Source organism: Xiphophorus hellerii, chromosome 21 (assembly GCF_003331165.1).
Source record: "Xiphophorus hellerii strain 12219 chromosome 21, Xiphophorus_hellerii-4.1, whole genome shotgun sequence".
Lineage (NCBI taxonomy): Eukaryota > Metazoa > Chordata > Actinopteri > Cyprinodontiformes > Poeciliidae > Xiphophorus > Xiphophorus hellerii.
In genome coordinates, this window is record NC_045692.1 from 17,962,152 (window position 1) to 17,984,981 (window position 22,830).

Here is a 22,830-nt window from a genome sequence, read left to right on the forward strand (position 1 = left end):
CTATTTTTCTTATAAGTTTTGTTGCTGTTAGTGAAATATAGAAACAGCATTGATTTATCAACTAAGTTAAGGAGTCATTTTACCTCTGAGTGGTCCATAAGTCAGAGGTAATAGGTATGTCTAATTACTTTAATTTAAATGCAAAATAGCCAGATTCTTGTAGGGATTAGTTTGCTTTTTTTCACAGATGTACAAAGAATTTTAAAAGAACCAAAAGCATCAACAAAATGCGACTTAACCACACTCTGTATCTGAATCTTTCAAACTTAAATTTACGTATGTATGAAGGCTCAAATAAATATTGAAACATATGTTCAATTTCTTAAAAATGAATTTGGGTCTATGACACTCATAAAGTGCCCAGAAATTATGTGGATTACAACTATATAGATAAACTGAATTTAAAATAAATAAAAAATATTAAGCTTGTTTTGATTAGTTAGCACTTGAGTTTTTCTTGGAAGGCAACTTTTTACTTTTATTTGAGTAAAAATATGCCGAAGCGATTAAATTTTTGTGTGTTTAATCTGCTAGTTTGTCTCTCAAACTCACTCTCCGTTTATGGAATTATTTTTATTTTGAAAATCTAGTTTGGAAGTTCCGGTTAGCTCGGGTTAGCTTTACAGCATTCTATTTGCTAGCCTTAAGCTAGCAGGTGTCGCTAGGTGGCTTTAAGTAGAGGAAAATAACATACAAGTTCATCGTGATTTCCGGTCAGTGGTAACAGCAGAGGGCAGGTGATAAGGTGGACTCTCCCACCGGCGGCCTGGTCGGACCTGTCAGCTCCTCTCATCCAGCCTGCTGCTATTAAACCTGTTTAGGAGAAGCAGAGTTCAAAGTGAATGGCTGAAGGCTCCTCAGGTAACCGCTTTACTTTCTAAATACCAGCGAGTGAACGTGTTTGAAGTTACATTTTAATTATCAAACATAAAACACTCGATTAGCCACGTTAGCGAATTTACTTACAGTTCAGTGCTATGCTAGCTGTGTTAGCCAGCTGTTAGCAGTAACTTTTTAATTAAGGATAATGTTGTGATTGTTGTTTCAGCCTAGCTTTGACACTTTGCTGACTTTACCTGACATAAAAGCACGTGACTGGGAACTTTGAAACCGACTTTCCACCTGAGCTGGATACTGTAACAGGAGCTGGGAACATGTGACTGGTTCTAGCTGCAGCAGCTAGTGGGGTCAAGTTTTACAAACCTCTGAGGATATCAGAAATGGACCTGGATGGTTAAAATAAACTGTTTTCTGATTTAAGAAGGGGATATGTTTACTTTTATGTATTTTATGTTCATACGGTTTTCTGAAATTTCACTGTTTAAGATTAAAACCTATTTATAAGTATTTTTAGCCGAATTTTGACAGGAAGTTTCAAATGTTAACAGGATCCTGGTTAGGTAAAAAAAAAAAATACATTGGAACCTGGAATATTTTGTCATACAAAATTGTAAAAAATTCTTAACTGTACTAAATATCTTCCATTAAAAGCTAAATTACACAATTGTTTTACAAAATACAGTGATTATACAGGAATAGCTAGTGAATTTAACCAAAAGAGGCCAAAGATTGTTGAAAAACATTGCTCGTTTTAGTGCCAAAAGATCCGAGATAAAATATGTACTTGACTAAATTCTCTTTTATCCGTTCACTGCCTGAATAATTATGCATTTGTACTGAATCCTTTTTTAACTCATTGGTCTGAGTTTGCAATCTTTAGCTAAAAATGCTAACTAATGTTTTTACAAAAGCAGATTTTAGCAGTTTTTCTGTGGAATCATGTGTTTGAATTTCCATAATAGGATGACCTGAAAAGTAGCAATATTATTTTTTAGATCTATTTTTCTTATTGGGTTAGAAATTACCTACTTTTTAAAAATAATTTCCATTAGACTCAATGTCTGTTAGGTTAAAATTTTGGAGCACATCTGGCCTGCTAGCACAGAAAGTTGATGCGTTTGGATATTTTTTGTTACTTTCAAAGGCAAATAAAAGAGTCGTAACTACAAGACACATTTTATTTTTTCTTAATTTAAACAGGCCTCTTGATTCAGTGTAATTTTATAATAAAAAAATATAGTAGAGGAATATTGAAAAAAAATGTGCTTTCAACTTGAGTATGTTAACTTTAATGGCAACCATTTTGACCTTTTTTGGTCTTCTGTTACATTTTATATGACTTCTTAATAAATTTGAATTGGGGAAAAAGTTCTTTTTTTTCTAAAATGGAGCACTGTGAAGTGACAGTTCCTTCTAAGTTTATTCATAGCCCCTGATTCTCTCCTCTCAATTAGACATCTTCAGTTACTCTATGTTTTCTGTCTGCAGACCCACCTGACCTCAATCCAGATGGGACGCCACATCACAAGCAGCACCACCACAGCTCCAGAAGAACCCGACCCAGACACAACAATGACAGAAACCTCAGCGGTTACAGCTATGATCCAACTCAACAATATGGAAACTTTCATCAAGGTTTCAAACACACATTTGGCCAAAATAATTCACATTACGGTCAGTATGCCACTGCTCCCTATCCAGAAGGGGATGTAGCCAGGAGAAGAGGCAGAGGAAGAGGACGGAGAGAAGAAAGCAGATGCTTAAATGAAAATGTCGGAGGTTCTGGTTACCGGCAGCAAAAACCTGGTAGGAATCCAGATCTTTTTGGTCCCGGCAACAGATACGCTGGTTCCATGGACGGACCTGATGCGCCGAGCTGGAGAAGAGAAAACGGGAGCAGAGATTTTCTGGAAACTCAAGTTAAAACACCAAGAAGCACCAACCAGGAGCAGAGGACAGGAGAAGAAAATGAGAAAGGTGATCATACTTCCATACCAGATCAAAAATCTCATGGTTCCAGAGAGGAGACCGCCAAGAGCAGACCTCAAACGTACGATCAACAGAGGAAAAGCAACGACGTAAAGCGACGTCAAGGACCCATCAAGCCACCAAAATCTCCGTCTCATGAGGATTCGGGCTCAAAGAGGGGGGAACAGGAAGGCGCTGAACATCTCCAAGCGTCTCAGGATCCCGCCTGTAAATCTGGAAAAGTCTCAGGGCCCGAGAAACCTTTTCAGGGAAGAGGCGGGAGAAGGACGAACCATCAGAGCATCAAATCGGGTCAGAGGAGCTCGGACAAAATGCCAAAAAGCAAAGAGACACAAACAGGTTGGGTCACAGTTTTTGTCTGTCATTGTGGGAATCAAATTCACTGAAACAACTTTTCACGTTGCATATTTTCACAGAAAGTAGTCCATAAATGAGCACAATATGGAACATTATGTTTAAAAATGTAAACATTTGCTTTCCTAATTTATTTGCTACATTTACAGCTGCATTAAATGTAGCAAATGCCGATATATAATCGCAATAACAAAATATATCGTGACGTGCATGCAATCAATATCAATAGATAATACATCTGATTTTTTTAATAATCTCCCAAATTAAATCAAAATTAATTTGATTAAGCACTAAATTAATCAAAACAACACTCAAAGGAGTTTGTATTCATCACACAATCAAACCGTCAGATGACATCATCACCCCGTGAAAATAATAATCCGAATAGTTTGGATGTATTTTTTTTTTCTTTCCTTCTTACGGTTTTTGTTTAGATGGAAAGTTAATGTTTGACCTGTTTGACTGAAAATATGTTTAATATTATTTAATTTTAAGAATTCATTGATATTTTAACAGTTTAACTGATCTTTAAGAGCCTTCATGATGTTGATTTGGCCCAAAACAGAAATGAGTTTGACCCCCCTGGGTTAAGTTGACCTCTGCACTCTTCCACCAGTTTCCTGCTCTGTGTCTGGGTGTTGAGGTCCGGTTTCCTGTGCGCTCTGATCTCCGCAGGGTGCCTGATCGAGCAGCTGTCCGAGGAGAAGTACGAGTGCATGGTGTGCTGCGACATCATCCGGGTCATGGCCCCGGTGTGGAGCTGCCACAGCTGCTTCCACGTCTTCCATCTGAACTGCATCAAGAAGTGGGCCCGGTCCCCGGCCTCGCAGGCGGACGGTACGGCCCTCACACACACACTCACACACAGAACGCGACCCTGATTCAGAATAAGTGATTCCTGCTGATTCGGCAGCATGCTGTGCTTTGTAGCAATTTGAAAAGAAGGAGCAGGTGTTTCTTTTGTTTTTTTTTTTTTTTGTGAGCTCATGTTGAGCTGCTGGTTCTGTTTTGGTCAGATTCTGCTGAAGGTTGGCGCTGCCCCGCCTGCCAGAACGTGGCACTGAAACATCCGACCACCTACGTCTGCTTCTGTGGTGAGAGACTACGAGTCGTTCCTTCTCCTGGAAAATGTCTGGAGTTTGATTTAATAGTTTTCCAGGTTTGGAAAACGAGTGGGAGAATAACTTTGTTATGTCTATTATCTGTCTTTTCATCCTTCCATCTCTTTTATCAATCCTTCCATCCATGTTTTCTTTTTGTTCCATCTGTCCTTCTTATTGTCCATCATCATCCATTTATGCATCATTCATCCCTCTGTTCCTCTTTTTCTTTTGTGCATTCTGTTACATTTCTATCCATTTTTCTTTTATCTTTCTGTCCATCATCTACCTTTTCATCCATCTATCATCCATTACCTTTACTTATCCTTTCCTTTGTTCTTACGTCAGTCTTTTCTTTCATCTGTCCTTTTTTTTCTTTTTTCCTTCTGCAATCTTTTTGTCCTCCATCCATCCTCATTTCTTTCTTTTACCCATTCTTCCATCCACCTGTCCTTCTTTAATTTGTCTTTGTTCATCCTCAGCATCCATCCATTCTTCTGTCCATCTTTTCTTTTCTGTCCTCTTACACATCTATCCATCTTTCTTTCCTCTTTTCGTCTATCATCCATCTGCTCGTCTTGCCTTTTATCAACCCATACATCAATTTTATTTATTGTTTCGTTCTTCCTTTTATCCTTCTGTCCGTTCTGTTTTTTGTTCCCAACTTCTTCTTTCATCCATATTTCTTTCTTTCTTTCTTCCATCTATCTATCCTTCTTTCATTTATCTGTCTGTCCATCCTCATCCCTTCTTCTCTGCTTTCTCCTGTTTGGTAACTGTGGGAATTTCAGCGATAAATTAAATGTTTTTAAAGTGAATTTTTTTCCCCCTATTTTTAAACATAAATGCTTAGCAACACACCCTACTCATCTTAAACACAGCAATGTGTTTTTTTTACTAAATATTTTTATTATATATTCAAACTGACTAATAGAAATCCGATAATTTCGTTAAACGTCGGTTTCCTCTCATCTGCTGGAGCTGAGATTTCCTTTCCGTCGATCGGCAGGCAAAGTGACGAACCCCGAGTGGCAGCGCAGCGAGATTCCCCACAGCTGCGGTGACATGTGTGGGAAGAAGCGGAGCGGAGCGGACTGCAACCACCCCTGTAACATGTGAGCTGTGAAAACGCAACAACACTCTGAGCTGCAGGACAGGACTGAATGTTGAGTAATATTTAGGTGATCAGATGACAAGACGAACACAGCGCTGCATTTATTCAGCTGGGAAGTAACTAGAGGTTAGAAATTAGATCCTTTGTGCCAGAATGATGTCCAGGATGTGATCCACCTCTTGTCTCTGAGGGCTATACAAGGAAAATAAGTGTCAGTCTTGAAAGATAAAGTGAAATCTGAAGATTCTAAGCATAAATATTTAGCTGTTTAAACTTGAGCAAAACAGGATATGCAAAAGGATTCATGAGTGGTATGATTAGACATGCCTGTGCTGGATTTCAGTTTATTCTGTTTACTGTGAACCTTCTTATGTGTCTGGAATAAAGAAAGATACAATGTTGATGATTAGAGTATTGGCATAAAAATGGCTGAGTAAAAATGAACACCAGATTTCTGGAGCTGTAACTACTAAGCATGACAACAAATTGTCCCAGAAATTATTGCCATAAATGATAATATTGTCATTTTAAGACCATTTTCAGCTAATGTGATAATAATAATGTTATATCAATGTGAGTGGATCCTCTCAAAGATAAAAAAAAACCCTTTAATTTCTAAAGAGTATTTAACACTGGAACTGGAAAACATTTTAAATATTCCAAATACACAAATAAAACAATAATAAATAAATAAATGGATTATGAACAAAATGTAACAAAATTGCATTGGAAGAATCAAAAAGAAAAACAGGCAAAAGTGGTAGGTAGTACAAACAAACTACTTCATTCTTCAAAATCCAAACTTTTCGACAATATCAAACGATTGTTGTCCAAATGGAAATTATAGCGCTTGTTGTAATTTATCATACAATTAATTGATTTATTGCTTATAGTAGTGGAAAAGGGCCATCGTTCACAGCTTTATACTGGTTTGTCACGTAAAATCCCAGTAAAATATGTAGATTTTTTGGTGACTTTTTAGTGTTTCCTCTCAGCTTGTGCCACCCTGGACCTTGTCCTTCATGTCCTGCCTTTGTCACAAAGTCCTGCGTCTGTGGGAAGATGAGGTAAAAGCATAAAAACATGTTCATGTTGGCTTTTTTATTACTAATACTTCCTTACTATTGAATTATTTGTCAGCCTGTTTGATGTTTTTGATGTTTATTTTGTTTTAGTCAGCCAATGCGCTGCGGCCAGGCCCCAGTCCTGCAGTGTGACTCAGTCTGTGGGGCTTTACTCAACTGTGGTGAACACTCTTGCGCTCTGGTGTGCCACGGCGGGGCGTGTCAACCCTGCCAGCAGCAGGTTCAGCAGGGTGAGTCTATCTCAGGCACAAAACACGGTTTATTTTTATTTATTTTCATTTTAACTGTAAAGTAAATGGTTTATGATGAGACAAGATGGCGTTTCTTTAAGATAATATAGCACATTAGATTAAAAAGTGATAATAATAAAAACTATTTTGGCAATTATGGACACAAAAGTGTTTAAAAAAAATATTTCTGTCTCCATACTTGTTGCTCTCTTTACTGTACTATCAAGAAAGACAAAAACACAAGTTTATATGACTTAACAAGGAAAGTGGCTTGATGTTAGAGCGGCTGGATTATGAAAAAGTTTATTTTATTTCCCTTGAATGTGGGCTTGAAAGGAAATAAATTTCTTGTTGAATCTTCACTTAAAATAATTGCCAAAGCATTTATTGAAATGTTGACTATTGTATTAAAGAAATTAAATAAAATTAGTAAGAGAGTTTACATTAACAATCTCAGGAAAATTAAATCCAAAATTTAAAGTAATTTGTACAAATACATCAAGAAAATAAAAAAAATTATATTATAAAAATTCTAAATGAATAGAATAAAAACCAAATGAGAGAAATCAATAAAAAGGCTTAATTATAATAACTAATCTCATTTTAGTTCACTAAACTACAGTGTCCTAGAAGTGCAAATCACATCAACAAATCACTAAACACGACCTGTGCTAACTTTTACATTATTAATTGTCAGAATAATTGATAGAAAATTTGATTACTGAAATTATTATTAGTTGCAGCCTTAAAACAACTAACTGGTTTAATCTAATCTCGTGTTTATTTCCTGTAGTTTGTTACTGTGGCGTGACGCCTCGCACCGTCCTGTGCGGCACAGATAAAGACGGATTTGACGGCTTGGGACATTTCTCCTGTCAAAAGGTTTGCTCTAAGTAAGTGTCTATGCTGTGGAAATGACATGGAGTCGTCCACAGAGTTCTTCCTCGGTGACCGGAGCCCGTTTTCTGCTCAGGATGTTGAATTGTGAAGCTCACCGGTGCCAGCAGGTGTGCCACCGCGGGCCGTGCCAGCCGTGCCCGCTCTCCCCCAGCCTGGTGAAGACGTGTCCCTGCAGCCAAACGTCGCTCTCCAAACTCCTGGAGCTGGGCTACTCTGAGCGGCGCAGCTGCTCCGATCCCATCCCGTCCTGCGGAAAGACATGCAACAAACCTCTGCCTTGTGGCTCCAACGGTAAGGAATGTTTTACAAACATTTGAAGCTTTACAAGTCTTACAATTTGTTGGCAAATTGTGAGAGCACCAAATATATTTACTAATGTTTTGGTTCCAATCATATGAAGTGAATCATATGAAAGTGGAAGTGCATATGATGCAGAAAACTTGCTAAACCCGGTGGTTGGGCGCTCAGGCAGTCATTCATCCAACGGTCCAGGGTTTTTTTTTTAGTTAAAAAATGTTTAAAGTTGACAGGAAACATGAAAATATCACTTGATAATTATATGTAATTGGAAGATTAATGCCTGAAGACCAACTATAAAGTCTTAAATTGCAAACATTAAAAAAAGACTTAAATAAATTAGCGATGCTTAGCTTGGAGGGGGCACAAGTAAAGCCTGGTGGCCCGCCAGGCTTATATCACACTGGGGGAATCCCTGATATAATTTTAAAAACACAAAATCTTACCAAGTATTTTCTGTGTATATTCTAGAGCAAATATCTTAATTCACTTGAAATAATATAAAACTAACTTACATATACAGTATATATACTGTACATATGTATATACAACTTTTATGCCAGATATAGGAGTTTGCTTTGAATCAATAATTCATCAATATTGATTTAAAAAAGTACAAAATCTGCTGGCAAATAATTTCACTTGTAAAAATGTATTACAAGAAATGTTTCAATCTGCCAGTGGAACTAGCACTTTTTAAATCCATATTAAGGAAACATTGACTCCAAACAAGCTCCTAGATCTTGCTGAAAAAGTTACTTTTAAGTTAGTTTGTTATTATTTCAAAAGTACAAAGACATTTGCACTAGAAACTAGACAAAAGTACTTAGGAATATTGTGTTTTTGCACTGTATGTACTGATACGACATGATAAATGGCTGGAAAAATAAGTGGGTATATTCGCTAACAAAGCTTTTGCCATAAATCAATGGGAGGAACATCCTCAAGAGTTTTACAAGCTGCTGCTGCGAGTCCACTGCAGATGAGAAGCATAAATTATTTATTATTGTTGACTTCCCAAAAGAAACCGTGGAAATTTATGCAACCAACCATAAACAGTTAAACTTTTTTTTTAAAGTTTGATCAAATGTTTGATCAAGAACTCCCTTAATTTACCTCTTCATCATCCTGCAGACTTTAACTTTTATCTTTAAGATTTATTTTTAAAATCCGTTCTCTGTCTTCCTGCTGGTCCATTGTGTTGGTTTTTCACTACAAGCAGGAAGTGCATTACCAGAAGTCCGCTGGCATTGTTTTTGAAGCATATCTGCAGATTGTGATCTTGTTTTTTCAGACACCATCCATTTGTGTCAAAATCTGTGTCATGAGGGGACCTGTGGGCCGTGCACTTTGACCTCCACCATCAGGTGCCGCTGTGGCGCCAAGACCAAGGTGGGCCACAACGTCATCACAGCAGATGCGTTTTCAAGTTTTTAAAACTCAGAATCTGTAAAGATTCCTCTTTTATTTCAGGAGGTTCCATGTGCAAATATTCTAAAAGAAGGTAATATTTTAGCTGAGTGAAATATGACATCACTGCGTATGTCACTTCCTGTTGTAAATGTCCGCTGTCTCCATCCAGACGAGCTCGTCTTCACGTGTGAGAGACGATGCAACAAGAAGCGCTCCTGTGGTCGGCACAAGTGTGGAGAGCTTTGCTGTGTGGTGAGTCCTCAGTAATCTGGACTCCATTTCGGTTGAAGCCCGACTTCAGAACCAGCCGGAGTCATGCTGGTTCTGAAACCCGTTTGGGTGGCTGGACATATGATGTCCTTTAGCTGAACCAAGACGACTATGAGAGATCCAACTCTTTATCTGTCAGGATGTCCATCAATCTATATCTTTATTCATCCCTCAATCAACCCTTCCATCGTTTTATTCATCCATCTGTCCATTCATTCATCTTTTTATTTGTCTGCCTGTCTATTCCTTCATCTTCCCACCACTTTATTCATCCTTCTATCCATCTGTCCATTAATTCATCTTTTTATTCATCCTTCTGTATGTTTATTCATCATCTCATCTCATTTGTTCATCTTTTTATTCGTTCATCTGTCAATTCATTCTTCTTTATCCATCCCTCTGTCCATTAATCCATCATTTTTTGTCCATTTGTCCATTCATTCATCTTTTTATTAATCCATCTGTCCACAAGTCAATCCATTCCTCTTTTTTTTTTATCCATCAAGCCAATCGTCCATCTTTTTCTTTTGACTCCTCATTCTCTGAAAAACCAATCTCTGTATATTTCATTGAGAAAATGTAGAAATGTCTTGCAGCTCTGTTCAGTCTTTTCTTTTGTTATCCAGATTTTTCTGCCACTTTGTTACTCATCACTTTGTTGTTCTGTCACATAAAATCCAAACAACACACATTAAAGCTTGTGGTTTTTACAAAATGTGAAAAAAGGTTAAGAGGAATGAAAACTTTTGTAAAACGAGTTTAAAGTTTGTCTGAACTGCAAAATGAGTTTGGTATTTTGTCTCCATTCAGAACGCGGATCACAGATGCCCCATGATCTGCAGCTACAAGCTGAACTGCGGCCTCCACCGCTGCCAGGAGCCGTGCCACAAAGGGAACTGCGAGCCCTGCTGGCAGTCAAGTGAGTCATTTTATTCTGAGGCCAAACCCCTACAACAACACATGGATAAACACCCAGAACCAGTTTAAAGTCCTCACTTCATTTCTCTGTTTCTTTGTGGTGTTATGTTTGGCTCTGAGTTTGTTGCGACTCCCCCTGTCGGCAGGTTTTGATGAGCTGACGTGTCACTGTGGCGCTTCTGTGTTGTACCCTCCAATTTCCTGTGGCACAAAACCGCCCGAGTGCAAAAACCTGTGCATGAGAAGACATGAGTGTGACCATCCAGGTAAGGCGGGCCGATAACGACATCAACTGCAGCTTTAAACAGGGTTAGGACTGAAACAATTCATCAGACTAATAACGATTAATCGATTATCGATTCATTAACTGGAGCATAAAGACTCAAAAAAATGGCATTTATTGGAAGAACAACTTTCTCATAGTATTAAATAAGCCAAAACTGTACATAAGATCATATATTTTTCATTTAAGATAAAAAACATCTTTTTCTGTAAATGTTATTCTCAGAACTCAAGTAGAATAGTTTTGGCTTTACAGGCAAAGTTTTTGCGTCTGTAAGAAAAAAAATCTCCTATTCAGCACCTTTTGTTATTCAACTAAGTTAATCAAAAATATTTACTAAATAATAAGCTCTTCATACGTTGATGGCAGAAGTATTTTTTAGCCGCAAATGATCATGCGTACATTAAAGAAATGCAATATTATTACATTTAGGCAATATATTTGATGAATTAATAATTTATTTGCATCTATTAATGTATATATTCAAAAAGGCTTGAGTGGTCAAATGGAAAATCTGCAGAATGTGGCACTTATTTTCTCATGTAATTGATCATCAGAATAGTTGATTAATTGTCAGAAAAATTGTTAGTTGCAGCCTTAAACAAGACATTTTAACATTTTTCTTCCCCTGATTTAGTGTTTCACAACTGCCACAGCGATGACAAATGCCCGCCTTGCACATACCTCACTCAGAAATGGTGCATGGGAAAGCATGAGGTAAACCCCAGGAAGGTCACCGAGTTACTTTAGTTTCATTCATTTATTATTATTGCAGTAAGCTTATTCCTTGGCTCCACAGCAACGCAGCAACATCCCGTGTCACCTGCTAGACATTTCCTGTGGTCTGACGTGTAATAAGATGCTGCCTTGTGAAATGCACCGCTGCAAACGCCTCTGCCACCGCGCAGACTGCCTGCCAGAGGGCGGCTGCCAGCAGCCGTGCATGCTGCCCCGGCCGGAATGCGGCCACCCATGTGCGGCTCCGTGTCACAGAGGCAGCAGCTGCCCACGCACCACCTGCACTGCCAAGGTACAGACCACTTTCCAGGAAACTGACGTTTCTGACAAATAAAACAAACAAAAAAAACCTGCTGCAATGTAGCAAATGTTTAATTTAGATCAGGGATGTCCAAAGTGTGGCACGGGGGCCATTTTGTGGCTGAATTAAGAATGATACAGGTGATCATTTTAATTTGCATAAAGTTGTTACCAACATAATTTATAAGGTTTTACAATAAGAAGTTCATTCAGAGACTTATTGAAAAGCCGACATTGCTCCACAAAAATCAGCTTTTATTGAATTTATTAAACGTTTTTCAAAAGAAGGATCCGAATCCTGTTCTTATAACAGAAAAAAATTGTTCAATCAAGCTCAAAACAATTTGAAAACTAATTTTCTTTTTCTTAATACATCAAAATCACATTTATGTTTGTCTCTACGATGAACAGCATCCCTTTGCTTAAAAAACAATAAAAAATAAATGAATTTATTTGCTTGATTTTAGTTTATTTTTCTTAAGTACTTTGGACTGAACAATTTTGAAAAAACTTTGGACACCCCTGATTTAGATCAAAACATCACTACTGCTTAAATTACTTTTAACAAAGTTTGGGATTCCTGTTCTCATCAGGTAGCGCTCCAGTGTGACTGTGGTCGGAGGAAGGAAAGTGTTGCCTGCACAGAAGCTGCTAATTCCTATCAAAGGTAACTTCTCCTCACTTTTAATCACTTTCTTTCTGTTTTGCAATTAAAATATTCTCTGTAATATTTCCTCCATAGATACGCAGCCATCGCGATGGCCAGCAAACTGTCTGACATGCAGATTGGCGACTCCATGGACATTGGTCCGCTCCTCACCAAGAAGGAGCTGAAACAGACCAGGTGGAGGAAAACAAAATGCTTCATTTTACACTGGCTTTCTAACTATTAGGCTTTTTTACATCTGAGTCATGTTGCAACTAAAGCTAGAGCTGATTTCAGTCGTTTCTATGACTTGTATTGGTTTTAGTTGGAGGTGAGTAGAGTTTTTAAAAGCGTTGTGATTTCAGACTCGAGTGCGATCAAGAATGCGCCACTTTGGAGAGAAACCGGCGCCTGGCTGAGGCGCTGCAGATCGACTCCTCCTCCGACCCCTTCAACGTTCGCTCCTCCTCCGTTTACAGCGACAGCCTCAAGGAGGACGCCAGGTATGACCTTTTGCTCCTGGGTTTTTGAGGACGCCTTGTCTTTTCTTTTACGTCCCAGCAGCAGAAAACACAAAGTGTGTCGTCGCAGTAAAACGCAGCATGACTCTGCTTTCAGGAAAGACCCGAAGTTCCTCGCTGAGGTAGAGGAAGAGATCAAGAATCTTGTTGAGCTCGCCAATAAGGTAGCATCACAATCTGATGCTAATTTACCTGTGGAGGCTTTGAAGATTTGCTTGTTTATTTACCTTTTGGGACAATAACAGACATATGGAGAGGATTACATCTAGAAAAAGATGGAATGAGGAAATAAGAATGTGGGAGAAAAAATGACTTTGTGGTTTAAATCATGTTTTTCTTTCAGTCCTTCTGTCATACTTTTTTCTCTTTCTTTTTGTCCATTCTCTCTTCCTATCCTTCCATCCACCCTTCATTGTGTCCTTATCTTTGCTATCTTTGAGTCCTTCCTTGCTTGTGTCCTAACTCTTTTACTCTTATCCTTGATCCCTTCCCTCCTTGTGTCTTACCCCTGTTCATTCAATCTTCCTTTGTTTGTGCCGTTTATTCCTCCCTTGTGTCCCCTTTCCTTGGATTTCTCTTTCATTTCCTTCCGTTCTCATCATTCCTTGTCTCTTTCCTGCTTCCTTCTTCCCTCTTTTTCATTTCTTCCTTCCTTTCTCCCTTCCTTCATTCCTTGTGTCCTATTCCTTTCCTTTACTTCTTCACTTTTTCTTCCTTCCTTGCTTCCTTCATCCTTCCCCACCTCCCCTACTCTTTTCCTTCCTTCCTTCTTCTCTCACTTTTTCATGTATTCATTCTTCCCTTCATTTCTTCATCCCTCCTTCCTTCCTTCCTTCTGTCGTCTTCTTGTGTTCTATACATTTTCCTTACTTTGTTATTTACTTCCTCCCTTCCTTCCTTTTTGTTTTACTTCCTTTTTTATGGACTCTTAGTTTCTTGTTTTCTACACCCGTTCGTTCCTTCCTGCTTGTTGTTTTTTCAGATTAAACACTTAAACCCCGCCTATTGTACAATTATTTACCATAAATCTATAGATAATATCTTATATTTTAAGCTAAATGGAAAGGACTCTATGCTTTAAAAATATTCTGGATCAATAAAGGTTTTTATTCTTAGTAAATGATTCTAAAAATCTAAAATGTTTAATGAGGGAAAAACATCTTGAGCTGCATTTATTAGCAGCTACGTCTGCATGAGTTTCTGCAGAAATCCCTGCAATTACTCAGCATTAAACTGTCAGAAATCATCTTCATCAGGCCTGAATCGCTTCTCTGTTGCTCATCCTCATCACTGATGCATGCAGGGAAAGCAGCCGAAGAAGAGCCACTGCTTCCCACCAATGAACAGGGAGCACCGGAAGATCATCCATGAACTGGCCGAGGTCTATGTCGTCGACAGCGTGAGCTACGACAGCGAGCCCAAGCGGAACGTCGTCATCACCGCCCACAAGTACGTCTGTTAGCAGATATGGCGGCTCGGCGGTGGCGCCGATTGTGGTTCTGAACCTGTGTATCTGTGTTGGCAGAGGGAAGTCGGCTTGTCCGAGCTCGACCCTGACGGCGCTGATAGAGAGGGAGACGGCGGCTCGGGCGCCTCCCCCTATCCCTCATATCAAGCAGCACAGCAGCAAGTGAGTCATCCTCCATGATTAAAGAATTTCTGACATTTTAGTTGAGGCCAAAACTGAACTTTTTGGTTTGTATGTAGGCCTGTTGCAGTAAGCAATAAATCAATTAATCAGTCATTTCGATTAGCATGATTTATAACTTGTTTTTCTTTTTTCTCTTTCTACCAAAAACTAGTTAAAAAAAGTCTTCCGTCTGTCTTGCTCTTATTTTGAACTACAATTTTGTTTACACAGTCTACATAGTTAATCTTATTGGTATTTTTGTTTATTTATTTTGGATATTTAAAATGTCTCCTAGTTTCTGTGTTAGATGTTCATTACACTGCAAAAACAAAAAATCTAACCAAGTATTTTTGGCAAGTTTTTAGATGTCTAAATAGCTTAGATTTGTCTTTTTTCAAGTGTACTAACTTTCAAATAACTTTTCTGCAAACTATAGGACCTTATTTTAAGTAAATAATTCCTTAATATTGACTTATAAAGTGCTAGTTCCACTGGCAGATTATTTCATTTATAATGTGGGAAAAATATCTCATTATAAATTAGATAACCTGCTATTGGAGCTAAAATGTTTCTCAATACCAAGGAACTAGTTATGAAAAATAACCTTGTATATCTTGCTGAAATGTTTAGTGTAAGTTAGCTTTAAGTCAACTAACATATCTACACTAGAAACTGGACAAATATACTTGGTAAGACTTCATGTTTTTGTACTGAAACTTTAAAACCATGTTTCTTTTTCTCCAATGCAAAAACACAAAATCAAAGCCAAACATTTTTGTCTAGTTTTTAGTGCAAACACCTTTTGAGCACTTGAAATAAGACAAAACTAACTTTGAAGTTATTTTTCACAAGATTAGGACCTTGTTTCAAGTAAACAATATCTAAATACTGATGAAAATGCTGGTTGCACTGGCAGATTTTTTAACTTTTAACGTGGGAAAAATGTCTTATTATAAATTAAATAATCTTCCAGTGGAACTAGTACTTCTTTTAAACCAATATTAAAGAATTATTGACTTAAAACAGGCTTATATTTCTTGTTGAAGACTTTCTTTTAAGTAAGTTTTAAGTGTACTAAGTTATTTGCACTGGAAACTAGACAAAAACACTTGGAAACATTTTGTTTTTGCAGTGAAAACTGCTTTTTGTCTATCAGATAAAAACCGATTAAAATGCATGACTGACATTGTTGCAGTGAGTTGCTCCTCATTGTAACATAATTGGATTAAGGTTCAATCAAGTTGATCTTTTTTCTTTCTGATTCCTCTCGTAGGGCTGCGGGTGGAAGCTGGTCAAAGATGGTGAAAGAGGAGCCTGTGATAGATTATTTTGATGTTCAGGACTGAGAAGGAATGAAGAGAAAAACTTCAAGAGCTGCTTGTTAACTTCACTATCCATCTCACTAAGACAATCTGAAAAATGTGATCATCAAAGTTATATTCAGAATATTTACAAATTTGATGATCTACTCAAATTCATCCATGCTCAGCAGAAGTTCCTTTGAAAATCAGTTTGTATGCAATTTAGTAAATTCATTTTATGATATTATCGTCTTCAAATGCAGAGATTCATTTAAAACAGCAGGCGTTCTCTCCAGCTTATGGTCCTTAAACCAAACGCCAAGCTTTATTCTGAGCAGTAAAATGTCTTTTGATCTTTTTGTCGGTGTTGAGCCAAGGCTGCTGTTGTAAAAAGCTCATGAAGGGAGTGGGCTGCACTGCAGAAGGAAAACATTGTGGGAACACAAACACTTTGTCCTAGATGGAGGGCTGCACCTCCCGAAAACGTTCTGGAGGCGTTTTGAGGTCGGCCTGCTACAGCGTACCTGAGGACGCCATAGCGCGGCGGCGGATGCGGGCAAAGCCGGAGCCGATGAATCATATTTTTGTTCCTGAGATGACGACAGAAAGATTCCTCTTTATTAAACCAAATGTACCCGATCACAACATGCCAATAAATCTGAGAAAACCACCAAGAAACGCCTCTACTGTTCAATTTCCTGACTCTTCTTAAATGTAGAAGTACACAAGTAAATGCTACAAACATTTTAATGATTAAATTCAACTATTAGATGTTTATGACATTTTAATGCAGGAATGTTTTAAAGAATTTCAACTAAAACTATAGTAAATGGAAAGTGCATAAAATAAATTCTAATGTAAAATGCCACTATTTCAATGAAACTTGCATAGATCTACTGCACAGTAATGTTTGTAAATTTAAGCTAGCAAAAACGTTAACTAAATATTTAGCTTGGAAATCAAATGTTTGGTTTTTAAAATATTTTCTTTGGAGCTGAACATTAGTTAGCTATTTAATTTGAAAGCTATATATTTAGTTTCCAAACTGAATATTTAGTTTACTGACTGAATATTTTAATTTGCATGCAAAGTACTTGGTGTGTAAACTAAATATTTAGCTTTCAAGCTAAATTTTTAATTTGCAAGCTAAAGTTATGAAATACTAAAACAGTTTTAAATAGAAATGCTAAAACATTTAGTTGGGAAATAAATACTTAAATGTTTAAATAAATGTTAATCTTTATGTGCGAGCTAAATATTTTGTTTACAAACTAAACATTTAATCTAACTAAATATTTAGCTTGCCAATAAAACATGTAGTTATAAAGCTTAATACTTAATTTGCAAGCTAAATATTAAACGTTAAATATGAATGCATGAATATTTAGTTTGTAGATGGGAATAAAATATTTAGCTTTAAAACTAAATGTATAGCTTCCTAACTATATTTAATTAGCAAATTAAATATTTTGCTTTCTAAGTATTTAATTCACACAATATTTAATTCCCTAATTACATATTTAATTTTCAAGCTAAATACTTATAAATTAATATTTTGTTTGCATTTGGGAACTAAATATTTAGGTTGCAAATTAATAGGTTAATTACTAAGTATTTATTTAGTAAGCTAAGGGGTCTCAAACTCCAGTCTTCGAGGGCCGCTTTCCTGCAACTTTTAGATGTGACTCTGCTGCACCACACCTGAATAGAATAATTAGGTCATTAGAAAGGTTCTGGAGAACTGATCTGCACAAGCAGGAGGTAATTAAGCCATTTCATTCCAGAGTTTTGTACCTGCGGCACATCTAAAACCTGCAGGACAGCGGCCCTCGAGGACTGGCGTTTGAGCTCCGATTTAAACATTTTAAATTATTTATTTTGCAAATTAATCATTTAGTTAGGAAGCTAAGTATGTGGAAATTAAATATTTAATTTCCAAACAAAACATGTAATTAGCAAAAAATTAAATATTTATTTTTAAAACTCTGGCATTTATAAATGTATGAATGAGATGGTGAAAATATGACTCCATTTGTTTTTGTCTTTTTTTTTTAATGATGTGTGGCTAAATAAACCATGAAATATTCCCGTATTTTTTTATTTAATTTTTTAAGTGCAACTCTAGAAACTGCATCCCATTTTGTTGAAATCCCCAAACCCGCCTCTAAATAAAACCTTCTGCTGATGATGAGGAGGATAATTTGTTGACGCTCCCTTCCTCTGGAAATTTTTCATTATATCGCCTCTCCAGCAGGGACCGCGCCTGCGCCGCTGCGCTCCTTCTACCCCCCTTTCCCGACCGAGGCTTCTCCAATCCGGGCTCTGGCTCCATCCCCGGCTCGGCGTCCCACAGGCCAGCGCTAATAAGTCGCTTAGCTGCCCAGTAATGGGGAAGTGGTAGAGAGAGTGACAGAGAGAGAGAAAGAGAGGGAGAGAGACGCCGCTGTGCTGAAAGCCGAGAGGAAGTTGAGGTGGGAAGCTCCGGACCAAAGACCCGCTCCACACAACAGACGGACACATCCTACAGTTGCTGTTGTTGAAACGCTCCCCAAAAAGCGCATAGTGATGGAGAGAAAGGTATGGATGCTTATGCTACCTTGTAGCACATTTTGCTCTGAGTCTCTGCCTGCTCATAAATCCGCATCCACCATGAAAACTATTCCTTGTTACATTTTTTCCCTGACGTTAGGCTCAGGATTATAGTGCGCATTGGAGTTTTTTTTTTTTTCTTTCGCCTCGCTGCTATTTATTGTGCGTGTGGAGGGAAGAAAACGTACCGGGATTAAATTGCGCTTGGTGAATTTAGGATTATTTCAAGGCGAGCCTTTAGGTTTGGTACGCGGTGTTTTACTTAACGCCGAACCGGGAGTGGGATGTGGATATTTTGAGGCTTCAGTGTTTGCCTGTCTGCATCATCACACAGCACAGTGTATAGTTGCAGGCTGCACCTCTGCTCCCCCACCCCGCCACCCCTCACCGTTTTGCAGCCGACGCAGACACCAGCGCGGCTTGTTAACCTTGACTGGTGTGGGAAACAGACACTTGAGGAGTAATAGACGGGATGCACCTCCCTGAGGAGAGCACACCATCACATCTTCTCACTTTTTCTGCACATACTTCCCAATTTGACACCTTAATTCAATGATAGTGAACAGAGGTGGGTAGAGTACCCAGAAATTGCACTTAAGAGTAGCTATAGCACATTTTGACTTTAGTAAAGGTGAAAAGTAGAGTTAAAAAGTAAATTGGCTACTTGAAACTACAGTATGTAACTTTTATTTTATTTTTTACATATTTGTTAAAACTGTCACTATATATTGACAAATAATCTGTCAAAAGATGGATCTCCTCCATCAATCACCCTCAGGTACTCGCTGCTAAATATTCTAATGGCATTGTTATCGGTGGCTATGCTAGCTAGCCTGAGCATTCATGACGGGCTGCTAACTGCATAGCTAGCATAGCCCGTATGCTAGCTCTAGCATACGGGCTCATCCCCTCTTCCATAGTAAGGGGATAAAGGGATGAGCAGCACCACTTGGAATTGTGATTGACAGCGCTAAGATCCTCGCACTGCATTTTGGAGTAGGAACCAAAACTCCAACCCAAAGTGCCACATCCTTGTAAATCCGGCCCTGGTCACCCAACAGAAAAATATATAAAGTTATGTGCAAATTCTGATATTTTAAAGACTAACATTACATAATACAATTTCAAAATAACACATTTTAAGCAGAAGAAGCAGTTTTCCAAAAACTATTTTTAAATAAAACTTATTAAACTAATTAGAGTAGTTATTGTTGGAAAAGCATAGAAAACTTCCATGGACAGTATATGGTGTTTAATTCACTTGACCTCCAAATGGCACAAACAGGCCCAGCAGATAGAAAACACTAAAACAAGAAAGTTTGTGTAAAAACAAGAACTCACACTTTAGTAAACTGTAGTAAAGTGACGTGTTTGGTAAAATATCCAGAAATGTTTCTCAAATAAGAGTAGTGACACTTAATAAAATTATTAATCGATTAAAAGAACTGTAAGTCTATTTTTCCCTAAAAAACTTACTCAAGTAAATGTAACTAAGTGTAAGTAGTTACTACTCACCTCTGATAATAAGGATGAAAGCATGACTTTTAGTGAGTTGCATATGTGCAGAACAAAAAGTTTTATTTTTACAGTTAATGTGCTGGCAGGCTGTGCTGCACGCAGCAGCAGGAGAGAGGAATTTGGGGTGTATGGCTGAAACTAGATCTACTTCTGCTGAGTCAAAGGAAAATTTCATTTTTATGTTAAAGTTGTAGTCAGCAGCAGCAGCAGCAGCTCATTCCCATAAGATCCAACTGAATGTATTCCATTTCTTGTCAGCTCCTGAGTTTTATAAAGTAGGCTTAGAAAAAGATAAACATCTGTACTTGTTGTTTACATCAAAAATGTATTGATTTATAGATTTTGTTTGTTTTATTTAAAACATAAGCACTGTTTGAAGGATTTTTATGAAGGAAACCTGGCTAAGCCAATCTACCTATGTGCCAATGTACCTACAAAGTTCAAGGAATACTACTAATTCACAAAAGTTGTTGATAGTGTTACTGTTATTAATAGTATTAGTATTATTGTCAAACAATCTTTATTTATCAGATGTGTTTCTCATCCTGCCTTTTGACCGGAAGCAACAAAATATTCAGCTAAGCTACATCCAGCTCCTTCTAAACCTAGCTGAACATATTGTTGCTAAATGAGACTAACGGTTAACAAGCACTTGTGTGGATACCAGCAGCCATGGTTGTTAGCTAACCTATGTATCTAAAGCAGTTTAGCATATTTTCCTCAATTGTGGTAACAAGGTTTTTCCTATATTCAAGTAGCTTTCCTAAACATTAGCACTGGAAAACATGTTGGCACTACTGCAGAAACATCTATAGTTTATATGTTTCAGCTGTTAGTCTTTGTTAATATTATCACTCCAACTATGGTGTTATAAAACAATTAATCTAGAAATTATTGGTATATTTTTAGCATATTTTGGCATTTGTGGCTGTTTTTGAGCTATAAAGTGTGTGGAAACTGCATTATTTCTTTTTTTTTTTTTTTTTTTTTTTTTTTTACCCCTCCAGGGGGTATTTTTGTGGGCTCTAGTGTCCCTTTTACGAAAGTAGGCTGACAGGAATGGGGAAGGAGAGGAGGGAAGACATGTGGCAAATGTCGCAGGGTCCGGGAGTCGAACCCGCGACGGCCGCGTCGAGGACTCAAAGCCTCCAAATACAGGTCGCGCTAACCCCTACGCCATCACGGCATGCCCGAAACTGCATTATTTCTATGCTAAATGTATATAACATGTTTCTAAGCTTATTATGTGTTGCTGCATCCCAACATAAAAAAGCATTGAACCAATTTTAAAATAAGTTTATTTTTGGTTTGGTTGTTTTTGTATGGTTAATTTGAAAAGTGGCTTCATATTTGCATTTCTTACTAATTAAATTACCAAAACAAATTAACTTTACAGTAGTTGTATGTCTTATTGAGAAATCTAACAGAATATCTATAATATTTTATAATCTTAGTAATGTCGGAAAACTCCAGGTGACGTGGATTTTTCCATTCAGTTGCGATTCCATCACAGACTTTTCCATGAAACATTTTAAATTTCCATCTTTGCTGCTTCATCTTCTCTTTGTAAGAAGAATATTCCTCTGAAGAGTCAGAGTCTGGAAGATGCTTTTCTGTTTTAAGGTAGAAGAAGTGTTTGGTCATTGTTCGGGCTGCTTCTGTGGAAAAAAAAAAAGGAAACGGGACTAAAATAGCTTCGTTTTAAGTTGCAGTCTTCCCTAACCCAGCTGCTGGCACAGATATCGCCCTCAGTATAAAGAAAGGAGAACAGTCCATTCTCATTAGTATGCAATGTGCCATCACAGCTTCCGAGGTCTGATAAAGGATCAGAGAATCAGCTCCTTTTACAGTTTGCTGAACGCCTGACCTGCCTTTTTAAGGAAAACCACACACACAAACACAAACACCAGTCACTTTGTTCAGCCATGTTTGAAATTCAGCTTGGGATGCCCATCAGGGTCTCCTACGTTTTTGTTTTGTTTTGTTTTTTACTAATTTTGAGATTGATTTTATGAAAAATTTGGGTTAGAAAGTTAAACATTTAGTTGCTCAGTTTTGTGCACATTTGTATTAATTAGGGCTGCAACTAACGATTGTCGTAATATTTGACTAACTTATAAATTATACTGACGATTAATCATTTAGTCGAATAAAAAATAGTTACATGCTGCAGATTTTTTAAAGTCAATATTAGAAATACAATAAACAAATAATTCTTAAATAAAAAAATAAACATCACCTAAAGTGCAATAATATAGGATTCATTTAGTGTGTGCTTGATCATTTGTTGTCTGGGAATTATCAGTTTATTTTTGGGGATTAATTGATTAATAATTGAATAGCAAAAGGTGATTCATATGAGAATTTGTACCAGATGAAGCTAAAACTACAGACAAAGGTTTTTTGTTTTTATCTTAAATACAAAATATATTTATTTTTTGTTCAGTTTTGCCTTAATTACTGTTCTACGTATGTTTTTCTTTCGGCAAGTAGCCCTTTTTTAGAGTCTCTACTCCAGTGAACGATGAATCAATAAAATAACTGATTAATCATGATTAATTTGAATGATCTTCAGTATTAACTAACCTCCTTCAGTCTGATACCTGTAAATAAAATCCAGTGCAACCTGCTAAGTTCAACTGTTGGCACTCCACTGATTTCGCCTCTATGAATGAGTGACAGGAAGAAAGCTATTGTTCAAAGAAACCCATAAGAAGTTCCTTTTACGCTTTGCCACAAGCCAAGAGATCAAGATTGACCTTTTTGACCTACATGCAAAAAGCTAGGTGTGGCG

At 37.4% G+C, this 22,830-nt stretch overlaps 2 protein-coding genes across 2 annotated transcripts in view; both read left to right on the forward strand.

The window, feature by feature from the left end:
* Nucleotides 1–610: 610 nt before the first annotated feature.
* On the forward strand, nt 611–16,607 carry nfx1 (nuclear transcription factor, X-box binding 1). The gene is made up of 23 exons (XM_032551592.1): nt 611–861; nt 2,329–3,168; nt 3,859–4,020; nt 4,200–4,277; nt 5,293–5,398; nt 6,393–6,464; nt 6,573–6,712; nt 7,506–7,605; nt 7,686–7,903; nt 9,204–9,301; nt 9,383–9,413; nt 9,492–9,574; nt 10,403–10,511; nt 10,657–10,776; nt 11,431–11,510; nt 11,593–11,823; nt 12,425–12,498; nt 12,574–12,675; nt 12,843–12,980; nt 13,096–13,162; nt 14,302–14,447; nt 14,524–14,628; nt 15,902–16,607. Exons 1-23 carry the CDS (start codon nt 843–845, stop codon nt 15,972–15,974), a joined length of 3,192 nt encoding a protein of 1,063 aa, XP_032407483.1. The 5' UTR covers nt 611–842; the 3' UTR covers nt 15,975–16,607.
* A 1,598-nt stretch (nt 16,608–18,205) lies between these two features.
* The window catches only part of smarcd3b (SWI/SNF related BAF chromatin remodeling complex subunit D3b), a 49,205-nt gene continuing 44,580 nt past the window's right edge, over nt 18,206–22,830 (forward strand). The window contains exon 1 of the mRNA XM_032551105.1: nt 18,206–18,506. Coding sequence (XP_032406996.1) covers nt 18,495–18,506 — 12 coding nt within the window. The 5' untranslated portion in view covers nt 18,206–18,494. The remainder of the gene's footprint in view (nt 18,507–22,830) is intronic.